General features: G+C 59.5%; 1 protein-coding gene across 2 annotated transcripts; it reads left to right on the top strand.

Annotated features, from left to right (window-relative positions):
- The first annotated feature begins 2,180 nt into the window (after nucleotides 1–2,180).
- Nucleotides 2,181–10,177, top strand: VSIG10L (V-set and immunoglobulin domain containing 10 like). 2 transcript variants are annotated; one of them, XM_036296170.1, is made up of 10 exons: nucleotides 2,181–2,390; nucleotides 2,634–3,326; nucleotides 3,718–4,011; nucleotides 4,162–4,446; nucleotides 5,192–5,446; nucleotides 5,876–6,157; nucleotides 6,617–6,913; nucleotides 7,668–7,781; nucleotides 8,012–8,166; nucleotides 9,259–10,177. In XM_036296170.1, the coding sequence occupies exons 1-10, from the start codon at nucleotides 2,351–2,353 to the stop codon at nucleotides 9,328–9,330; spliced, it is 2,487 nt and encodes an 828-aa protein (XP_036152063.1). In that variant the 5' UTR covers nucleotides 2,181–2,350; the 3' UTR covers nucleotides 9,331–10,177. The 2 variants fall into 2 exon arrangements, with proteins under 2 accessions (XP_036152063.1, XP_036152062.1); XM_036296169.1 differs by having other exon boundaries at nucleotides 2,610–3,326; nucleotides 9,259–10,176.
- The last annotated feature ends 445 nt before the right edge of the window (nucleotides 10,178–10,622 follow it).

Here is a 10,622-nt window from a genome sequence, read left to right on the forward strand (position 1 = left end):
TTTGAGCTTGGCAGGAACAGCTGGCTTCTCTTCCATGGCTCAGATAGGGCCAGAGGAACGACATCCAAGATGGATCCATCACAGGCTTGCGAGCCGGCTGTTCACTAGGGGCCATTACTCCTTCCCATGCGGCTGCTTGAGCTTCCTCACAGCATGGCGGCTGGGCTCCCAGCAGGAGTGTTTCACGATGCAGGAAGTGGAATACGCCAGTCTCTTGAGGCCTCGGTGCAGAAACACCGGGCCATTCCCACTGTACTCTCTTGGTCTAGAGCAGCGGTTCTCAACCTGTGGGTCGCGACCCCTTTGGGGGTCAAACGACCCTTTCACAGGGGTCGCCTAAGACCATCGGAATACACATATATAGTTACATATTGTTTTTGTGATGAATCACTATGCTTTAATTATGTTCAATTTGTAACAATGAAATTGGGGGTCACCACAACATGAGGAACTGTATTAAAGGGTCGGGGCATTAGGAAGGTTGAGAACCACTGGTCTAGAGGTCAGAGAGCCTACCCAGAGGCACGGGGAGGGGCCCGAGACTCTACTCCCTAATGGGAGGAGGGTTGAATTTGCGACTGTCTTTACACTATAAAGCCCACCCCATGGGGTTTTCAAGGATTAATGTAGCACCTCAAGAACCACACTGGACATGCAGAAAATGCTCACTATATAGTATTATCATTACTATTATCCGCATGGCGAGAACTCTACCTGGGCAAGCTCAGAGGACTGGTGAGGCCAGCATGGGGCGGTCGGAAAAGCTTTCAGAAGGAGTGCCCAGCCTGGCCATCCGCCCAGCTTCTCCCTCAGGCCGTGCAACCTCCAACAGGCCTGTCTCTGAGCTGCTCTCTCCCGGATGGTAAACACCAGCTCACAGGGCGTTTGGAAGGGTTCAGCCCATAACGTCTGGGAAACATTTTTGCACGGTTCCTGGCACCGGATAAGTGGCAATTATTATTTTGGTTCTTAATAAGAGACCTGAAGGACAAGTTGTGGATTAGCCAGGTTGGAGGGGGGCGGAGAGCAAGGGAGAGCATTCCAGGCAGAGGAAACTTTGTCTGCAGATCTGGGAGGGGAGAGATGGGACAAAGAATGGCAGGGTGTTCAAAGAGTCAGCGCTGGAGGTGGGAGGGAATGGGCAGAGTGCGTGGGACTAGGCCAGGCAGGGTCTAGCCATTCCTTGGATGCCTCCCAAGAGCCCTAGGCAGCCACGGGAGGGCTGTGAGCAGGGGAGAGGGAGGGGCAGCTCTGGGTGTAGAGGGACTCAGGGTCCTGGGAGGACTCAGGGACTGTAGGAGATGAGGCTGGAGGTAGAAGGCTAGGTGAGGGGATGGGGGACGGGGCTTCTGCTGGGACCCGGCCCATGGGAACAGAGAGGGAGAAATGGGAGAGAGGCAGGGGGCAGAGATGCACAGCGGGATGGGGAGGGCGGGGGGAGGAAGGCTCCTGGCCTCTGCACAGATGGTGGAACTGTACTTGAGGTGGAGAATCCGGGAGGAGGGTCGGGTGAGAGCAGCGGTTCTCAACCTGTGGGTTGTGCCCCCTTTGGGGGGTCAAACGACCCTTTCACAGGGGTCGCCTAAGACCCTCGGAAAACACACATATAATTACCTATTGTTTTTGTGATGAATCGCTAGGCTTTCATTATGTTCAATTTGTAACAATGAAATTGGGGGTCCCCACAACATGAGGAACTGTATTAAAGGGTCGCGGCATTAGGAAGGTTGAGAACCGCCGGGTCAGAGGGACGATGCGGAGTTTAGTGGGACGCAGGGCATGGCGGCTCTAGGGGACTTGAAGATACAGTTCTGGGTCTCAGGAGAGATGAGGGGTGGGAGAGAGCCACCTGGAACTTGGTCCCGAGGGCAACAGGAAGTCATGGGAGGGTTTGGAGCAGAGGAGGAGCAGGGCCAGACGTGGGTATGCCTGAGGCTGCAGGCAGGACCGCGGGGACCCGAGGCCAGGAGGCTGGGGAGTAGGAAGCCTGAGCTGAGGCCCAGGCCATCAGAGGTGGGGCTCTCTGAAAGGCCACCTCACCCTCCTCCAGGAAGTCTTCCTGGCTTTATCCTATGTTCCCAGCTAGGACTCAGGTCTGACTATCTCCTCCCTGGGCGGGGGTTGCGGGGTGGGGGTGGGGGGATACAGGCTGGGACCAGCTCATGAGGACCAGTGGGATGGGGTGGGTAGCTAGGCCACCAGCTTGGGGTAGGGGACCCTGGCACCTCCCACTGGGTCTGGCTCCCTTCTTCCCCGCCCAGTAAGCCACCAGTCCTGTCGGACTTGTCCCGGCAAGGACAGGTGCCGGCCGGGAGTCTCACTGCAGTGTCCTCCTGGGTGCGGCAGCACCATGGACACCTCACAGGCCCTGCTGCTCTTCCTGCTCCTGGGTAAGTCTCCTGCTCACCCCTTCCCACCAGCCCCCCTCCTCAGCAGCCCCCCAACGCCCTCCCCTCCTCTCCTCTGCAGCCTGGGGAGTAGGGGTCCTCACCCCCAGAGCCCCTTCTGGAGTTCAGAGAACCCATTTCATCTCTGACTCAGGAAGCTCTTCCCAGGGCCCAGGGTTCCAACGTTTCTTTCAACAACCCCCCCCCCCCCCACCCCCGCAGGGAACATTCCGGATCGGTCTCCAGGTTCAAGAGCCACGGCGGACACCCCCCATTCCAAACGGATTCCCGAGGCCCTGGATTTGAAGGACGGATCCGGGTCCTCCTGGTCAAATGTTTCTGCTGGGGACCACACGCTGGGCCCGGAGTCCCCCATCTCCGGGAGCCCTGGTTCCCCAGCACGGCCTGACGCCTTGGGGGCTCAGGTTCCTGCGGACCCAAAGCCTTCCTTCCCGGCGCGGCCTCCAGCTTCAGACATTTCTGTTCCAGCCCCTGCTGCTCACGGGTCTGTGGAGGGCCCGGGTTTGAAGTTCTCCCCCGAGGACCTGGATGTTAAATTCCCTGCTCAGAGACCCGAATCCAAAGTCCCTGCAGAGGCCCCCCCAGGACCAAGCTTCCCCCAGCAGGTGGGGGGGCCCCTGGCGGTGCTGGTGGGGAGCACCATCCAGCTCCCCCTGCTTCCAGCGCCCAGCCCTGGCCCCCCGGACCCTCTGGTGGTCTGGCGCCGGGGCTCCAAGGTGCTAGCAGCTGGGGGCCTGGGGGCCGGGGCCCCTCTGATCAGCCTGGACCCTGCTCATCGAGACCGCCTACGGTTTGACCAGGCCCGAGGGGCCCTGGAACTGGCCTCTGCCCAGCTGGAGGATGCTGGGGTCTACACGGCCGAGGTCATCCGGGCTGGGGTCTCCCGGCAGACCCGGGAGTTCACGGTGGGTGTGTATGGTAAGTGGGCTCTGAGGTCCAGAAGGCAGACCTTGGGGCTGGCCACTGCTGTTCCCAGGGGGTTTGCTCCCCAGAAGAAGGGGGCAGAAGAGAGAGGACTTCTGGGTTGGAGAGAGGGAGGGAGGGAGGGAGGGAGGGAGGAGAAGAGGGGCTGGGGCCAAGATGGGGCCACCGGAGGGAAGCTGGATCTGGGGGGCCCTCGACTCCTGGGTTCTCCAGAGGAAAGAGCTGCAGACTCAGACTCGGGTCTGTGAGAGGAGGCGGCCCCGGCTGAGCCTGGAAGTCCGGGGTGTAGGGGGTGAGGGGCTGGGGCTTCCAGTCCTGGACCCACAGGAGGAGGTGGGGGGCCGGGGCGGGGGGCTGGGTCCTGAGCACGTGCCTCCTCTCCCAGAGCCCCTGCCCCAGCTGTCGGTGCAGCCCGAGGCCCCGGAGACCGAGGAGGGGGGGGCCCAGCTCCGGCTGCGCTGCGTGGGGTGGGGGCCTGGCAGCGGGCAGCTGAGCTGGAGCCGGGATGGCCGCGCCCTGGAGGCGGCGGACCCGGAGGGAGCGGAGCCGCCTCGGATCCGCGCGGAGGGCGACCAGCTGCTCATCGCGCGCCCCGTGCGCAGCGACCACGCCCGGTACACCTGCCGCGTCCGCAGCCCCTTCGGCCACACGGAGGCGGCGGCCGACGTCAGTGTCTTCTGTGAGTGGGGGCGGGGTGGGGGGCGCGGGGTGCCCGGGGCCGGGGAGGGGCCTGGGGCCCAGGCTCCTGAGTCCCGGGGAGGAGCAGTGGCCTTGGAGGAGTCCCGAGTGACCCCGACACTCGTGGTTCCGACTCCCTCCGTCCACGCAGACGGCCCGGACCCGCCGGTCATCACCATCTCCTCGGACCGCGACGCCACCCCGGCGCTCTATGTCACCGCGGGCAGCAACGTGACCCTGCGCTGCAGCGCCGCCTCGCGGCCGCCCGCCGACATCGCGTGGAGCCTGGCCGACCCCGCTGAGGCCGCGGTGCCCGCGGGGCCGCGCCTCCTGCTGCCCGCGGTCGGGCCGGGCCACGCCGGCGCCTACGCCTGCCTTGCCGCGAACCCACGCACCGGCCACCGGCGCCGCTCGCTGCTCAACCTCACGGTGGCGGGTGAGCGCAGCCGGGAAGGGACGGGGCGGCGGGGGGCCTGGAGAGGGCGGTGCCAACGCGGAGGGGCGGGGCCAGAAGGGAAGGGCGGTGCTAACATGGAGGGCGGGGCCAGCAAGGAAAGGCGGGATTCACGTGGAGGGGCGGGGCCAGAAGGGAAGGGCGGTGCCAACGCGGAGGGCGGGGCCAGCAAGGGAGGGCCGTGGGGGGGGTGTCCACGTGGAGGGGCGGGGCCTGCAGGGAAGGGCGGAGATTCCGCGTAAAGGGGCAGGGTTGCCCAGGAGAAGGGGCGGAACCAGGTCTGAAATACACATGGGGGCGGGGCCATCATGGAGGGGCGGAGATTCCCTGAAAAAGAGGCGGGGGAAGCCCTGGAGAAGGGGGGGAACCAGCAAGGTGCTGCCATACCCGGCAGGGGGCGGGGCCAGCGGGGAGCGGTGAGGCCGCAGCGGAGGGGTGGGTCCTCGCCGAAGGACAGGGATCCCCCGTAAAAGGGGGCGGGGATCTCAGAAGAAGGGGAGGCAACACCAAGAAGCGGGGATACACGGAGAGAGGGTGGGGCTGGCCAGGAAGAGCTGATTCCCCGTGAAAGGGGCGGGGATTCTCAAGGAAGGGGCGGGGCCAGCGTGGAGGGGCTCCGGCGAGGCTAAGTGAAGGAGGGGCCGAGGGCATGCACGGGGAGGGGGGGCGGGGGGGCGTGGCTAGAGGGGAGAGAGCTGACTCCTGGATCTGCACCTCCGCTCCACAGATCCGCCCCCGGGGTCCCCACAATGCTCAGTCGAAGGGGGTCCCGGGGACCGCAGCCTTCGCTTCCGCTGCTCGTGGCCCGGGGGCGTCCCGGCCGCCTCCTTGCAGTTCCAGGGTCTCCCCGAAGGCGTCCGCGCGGGCCCGGCGCACTCCGTGCTCCTAGCGGCCGTCCCCGCCCACCCCCGGCTCAGCGGCGTCCCCGTCACCTGCCTGGCTCGCCACCTGGTGACCACGCGCACCTGCACTGTCACCCCAGGTGAGAGCGGGCGGGACCTCTTTCCTTTTTCCTGAGGGTCTTTCTCAGCCCCTTTAGGACATGAAAAAGGGGGAACTTCCTAACTCCAGAAGGACCCAGTTTTTTCCTATATTTAAGCAGAGACAGGGCCACAATTTCTTTCCTGGACCCAGGAGGAGGGCTGACACCTTCCCACGTGTTCAGAGCAATACATGGCTGAGAACAGCGTGGCTTTCCCGGCCCAGGGCCCGGCCTATAGCATGGACTTAGCAAGTCCTTAAGGAAGTCAGATGCTGAATGAATGAGGGAGTGGGGTGAATGGTGGGTGCTTTGCTCATCTGACGGGGGTGCTGCGGTTTCAATGTCCCGATTCGCCACAGGCCACAGGACTTGTTCTTTGACTTCAAGGCAAGGTCTTGACTTCCTTCGCTGCCTTTCTTGCACCTGCAGAGGCCCCGCGAGAAGTGCTGCTGCGTCCGATGGTGCAGGAGGCGCGGTCCGGGGAGGCCGAGGTGGCGCTGGAGGCCTCCGGCTGTCCGCCACCTTCGCGAGCATCCTGGGCCCGGGAAGGGCGGCCTCTGGCCTCCGGAGGCGGCGGGGGGCGCCTGAGGCTCAGCCAGGATGGGCGGAGGCTCCTCATTGGCAACTTCAGCCTGGACTGGGACCTCGGAAATTACTCCGTGTTGTGCAGTGGGGTGCTGGGTGCTGGGGGCGACAAGATCACCCTCATTGGTGAGTTCTGTCCTTTCCCAGAATCCAGAAGTCCAGCCTCCCAGCACCTCCTCCCTCAGACCCAGGAGTCCTGGCCCCCCCCAGCCCCTCCTCCCTCAGACCCAGGGGTCCAGGCCCCCAGCCCCGCCTCCCTCTGACTAGGAGACCAGACCCCCAGCCCCTCCTCTCTCAGACCCAGGAGCCCAGGCCCCCAGCCCCTCAGACCCAGGAGTCCAGGCCCCCAGCCCCTCAGACCCAGGAGACCAGGCCCCCAGCCCCTCCTCCCTCTGACCCAGGAGACCAGGCCCCCAGCCCCTCCTCTCTCAGAACCAGGAGTCCAGCCCCAGCCCTCCTCCCTCAGACCGGAAAGTCTGGGTCTTCGGACCTTCTTCCCCTGGGACCTATGAGTCCAGGCCGGCAGCCCCCTTCCCTCTCCCCTCTAGGACCCACAAATCACGCCCCCTACCTTGATCCCCCCAGGACCGTCCATCTCCTCCTGGAGGCTGCAGAGAGCCCAGGACGCCGCGGTGCTGACTTGGGATGTGGAGCGCGGGGCCCTGATCAGTGGTTTTGAGATCCAGGCCCGGCCAGAGGGGCCTGACCGGGGCAGAGACATCAGCTACCAGGACTGGGTCTCCTTGCTCATCCTGGGGCCTCAGGAGCGATCGGCCGTGGTGCCCCTCCCTCCTCAGAACCCGGGGGCCTGGGCCTTGCGTATCCTGCCCACCCTGGGGGCCCGGCCAGGCACCCCATCCCAAAGCCGGGTCTACAATGTCGGTGAGTTGGGACTGTCCGAGCCTTCTCCTGGGCTGCCTCCCCCTGTCTGTTTCCTCGGATTCCTTCTCCCTGTAACCGTTTCCTGGGGCTGCGATAACCAAGGACCATGAACTAGGTGGCTTGAAACAGCAGACACATATCTTCACACAGCTCTGGAGGCCACGAAAAATAAAGGGGTCCTCTGGGCCCTGCTCCTTCAGGGTCCCTGGGTAGAAAGAAGCCCTGCTTGCCCCTTCCAGCTTCTGACAGTGCCTGGCAATTTTTTTTTTTTTAAAAAAAACATGTTTTTATTGATTTTTAGTGAGAAAGGAAGGGAGAGGGATAGAGAGTTAGAAACATCAAGGAGCTGAAAGAGGAATTATCATCGATGGGCTGCCTCCTGCACGCCCCCTACTGGGGATCGAGCCCGCCACCTGGGCACGTGCCCTGGCCGGGAATCGAACCAGTGACCTCCTGGTTCCGGTTTGATGGTCAGCAGCTGAGCCACACCCGGCTGGGCATATAATTATGTTATTTATTTGCATTCATTTCTGATTTTCCTCCTAAAATGAGCCCCCATGAGAGTAGGTATCTCGGGTTTGTTGAGCAATGAATGGGTCTTGGTCACGTGGTAGGATGCTGGGCACACACAGTCCCTGAATGAGCCTTAAATGAACTGAGTGCTGGGTGCCAGCACCCTGGGTTCGGAGAGCTGGGGCAGGGGACTTAGGAAACAGTTCCAACCTTGCCTTTCCCTTTCCTTGTCCTCCTCCAGACTCCACCCTGGGCCCCGGGGCCATCGCTGGCATCGTCCTGGGCTCCCTCCTGGGCCTGGCGCTCCTGGCAGCCCTTCTCCTCCTGTGCATCTGCTGCCTGCGCAGGTTTCGGGGTGAGTGAGCGGGGCCCCACGGGGAAGGGTCCCTAGGTAAAACCCGATTGGAGGCCTGGCTGGACCAATCAGCACGGTTACAGGTCCCTATCAGCCAATCAGACCAAGGCTCCACTTCTCAGCCCCCAGCTTCCCTTTCCATCCGCTGGGTCGGGATGTTGGGGCAGCCAATCACGTGTTTCTGTTTTCTTTTGTTTTTGTTGTTTTTTTTCTTCCTCTCTCTTTTCCAGGAGCGATTCCCAAGAAGAAGAAGCATCTCCCCACCTTTGCCCCTGTGATCCCCCCACCAGAAAAGAAGATGCAGAGCGTGGTCCCGGTGCAGACTCCACAGCCTCTGCCCCCCAAAGTCCCGCTGGAGGCCCCGAGCCCAACCAGGGCCCACCAAGTGAGTAGTGTGGAGTTTCTTTGTTATTTAGCCAGGGAGATGAAACGGTCTGAGTTCTCTTCCCGCAGCTTTCCTCGTTTGCAGTTTCACAATCCTGGTAAAATGTGATCCTTTTGAAAATATATAAAGGCTCGACTGGGCTTCCCATCCAACCTTTATGTCAAGCGTGTCAAACTCAGAGGCTAACACGGGCCAAATAAACAAGGTGTAAGTGTCTGTGGGGCCGCAAAAAACCCCCAAAGCTTCAATTTTCATAGACACGTGGGTTTATTTCAATAGAGACGTGCTGAATGCAAAGGGCTGGGATAAATGAGTCATCGTTCACATAAAAGAATAGAACATTTTAATAAAAATTAATATTTTTTTCTTGAACATTAGCTTACCAGGCACTGAATCACTGCACAGATTAATAAGCGTCACGCAAATAAACCTATTTTTCTTGTTCTCCGAAAGCGAAACATTTCCCGTTGTGCACACCCAACAAGTCAGTCCAAGACTAACGAAGTGGCCATCGGCTGCTAGAATATTCGCTGCTGGTATTAGTGGAGAGAAATGGTGCGCCTGCGTGTAAGACGCGTAAGGGAAATGAATGCAACGCGATTATAGTCATCAGTCATTAGCGAACGTTGTCTTTCGTTATTAATAATTATGTACAACAGGATGTTGTAAACATTAAGTTACAAAATTTTTATTAAAACGTTTCTTACATACGGTTACATTGGCTGGGCCGCAAACATATTCCTCATGCACCGCGAGTTTGACATGCTTGCTTCATGTATTTTAAAAGAAGCGTGACATTCCGATTTTCCCCACAGAGGGAGTAAGATGGGACCTCCTTTATTTTTTTTTTTTTCCCCATAAAAATGGGCCAGACTCCCATTTTCTCTCAGAAGTGGGATGGAATTTCTCTTTCCCGGTAAAGCTGTATGTCTCCTTCCTCCCAAGGGCGGCTAGACATTTTTTATTCCTCGTCAGTGGAGGAAACCCCGCTAATTTCTGAATAGTGAGAGCTAGTGCTAGAAAAGGGTGAGTCATGCCACATGAGGGTAACTCCTGAGGTTGTCCCCCCACCCCTCTCTCTCTCTCTTCCAGGCCACCAGCCCCAGCCCAGTCATCTCCCCAGGCGGGGGCCCGAAGACGGTCCGGGCAGCCACACAGGTGTGACCGGGCGAATGGCCTGCTCTGTGCAGGACTTTTTGGGCAAGACTTCCTGTTCTGCCTCCTGTCCTACTGTGACTCAAGGCCGGACTCTGAAAGTGGGACTTTCTGTCTCCCTCTCTCACCTGAGAAGACTCTGCCTGTATGTGTGCAACGAAGGAGGTGGGACTCCCGGGCTTGGGGAGACTCCCGAGGATTTAACAGTGTGGTTGCAAACCACCAAGCAAGCAAGACGTGGTGGCTGTGCGGCGAACAGGGGGGCTTGCTGTGCCGCTCTGAGTCAGAGAGGGGGCCCCACCTCATCCCTGAAAAGGTCTTCCTACGTCCACTTCTGCCTCCCCCAGACCATGCCCATCCAGCTCCCAGAGTCTGCATCTTAAAACAGACTGGATCACATGTCCTCTTCCCTGTAAACCAGTGGTTCCCAACCTTTTTTGGCCACGCCTCCCCCCTAAGCATCTCTAAAATCCTGAGGCCCCCTCCACCCCCGTGACATAGAATTCTTATTATTCAAAAAGTGAGCTCCTGTTCACATAGAGGAAGCCTGAAAGGCCATTGACTTGGTCTAAACAAGATTCCAAAGGACATGGCATCCGTGAAAGAGAAAGAGAAAAGAACGAAAGGACAGTTGAAGTACGGAGGAAGACATCATTACGAAATTGTTTAAAAAATAGTGATAATGGGAAATATATGAAAAAATAGCAAATAAAGTTTCAAAACATATTCTAGAGGACTGAAATGCATAAATATGTCACCATACATATTTGTATACTGCATATGAGGCCCCTAGAACCATACGAAATACAAAAAATTGTTAATAACTGTTAAAAACTGTTAATAACTCATTCTCAAATTACACCCCCCCCCTTAAAAATCAAATTGCACCCTCCTTCCCCCCGTGAGGCATGTGTTCCACATTGGGAACCACTGCTTTCAACCCTTATCTGGTTGCTTATTGCCCTTCAGATGTTGTCCAAACGCCTCACCACGACCTTCAAAACCTCGTGGTTTGACCTCCCTTGGCCTCTCTGACCCCCACCCCCCAATCCTCCCCCGGCCCCTCCAGTGGCACAGGCCCTCTCTCAGCCATGTGAATGTGCCTCCGGGCCTTTGCCCCTAGCGTGTGCTCTGTGTGGAGCATGGCTCTGTCTCTTGTGTGGTACGTTTCTCAAGTGTAAAGGTGACCGTGCCCATCTCAGAAGATGCTCCTCTCACCCAGGGACGGCGAACCTTTTGAGCACGGCGTGCCAGCATTTTGAAAAACCCTGACTTAGCTCTGGTGCCGTGTCACATAGAGA

Source organism: Myotis myotis, unplaced genomic scaffold (assembly GCF_014108235.1).
Source record: "Myotis myotis isolate mMyoMyo1 unplaced genomic scaffold, mMyoMyo1.p scaffold_m19_p_28, whole genome shotgun sequence".
NCBI classification, from domain to species: Eukaryota; Metazoa; Chordata; class Mammalia; order Chiroptera; family Vespertilionidae; genus Myotis; species Myotis myotis.

Bases quoted from the DNA above. Each gene is read 5' to 3' on its own strand.
- VSIG10L (XM_036296169.1), top strand. From the start codon at position 2,351: ATGGACACCTCACAGGCCCTGCTGCTCTTCCTGCTCCTGG. The intron at 6,914-7,667 runs GTGAGTTGGGAC...GTCCTCCTCCAG, and splicing joins AAGCCGGGTCTACAATGTCG to ACTCCACCCTGGGCCCCGGG. The intron at 8,167-9,258 runs GTGAGTAGTGTG...TCTCTCTTCCAG, and splicing joins GCCCAACCAGGGCCCACCAA to GCCACCAGCCCCAGCCCAGT.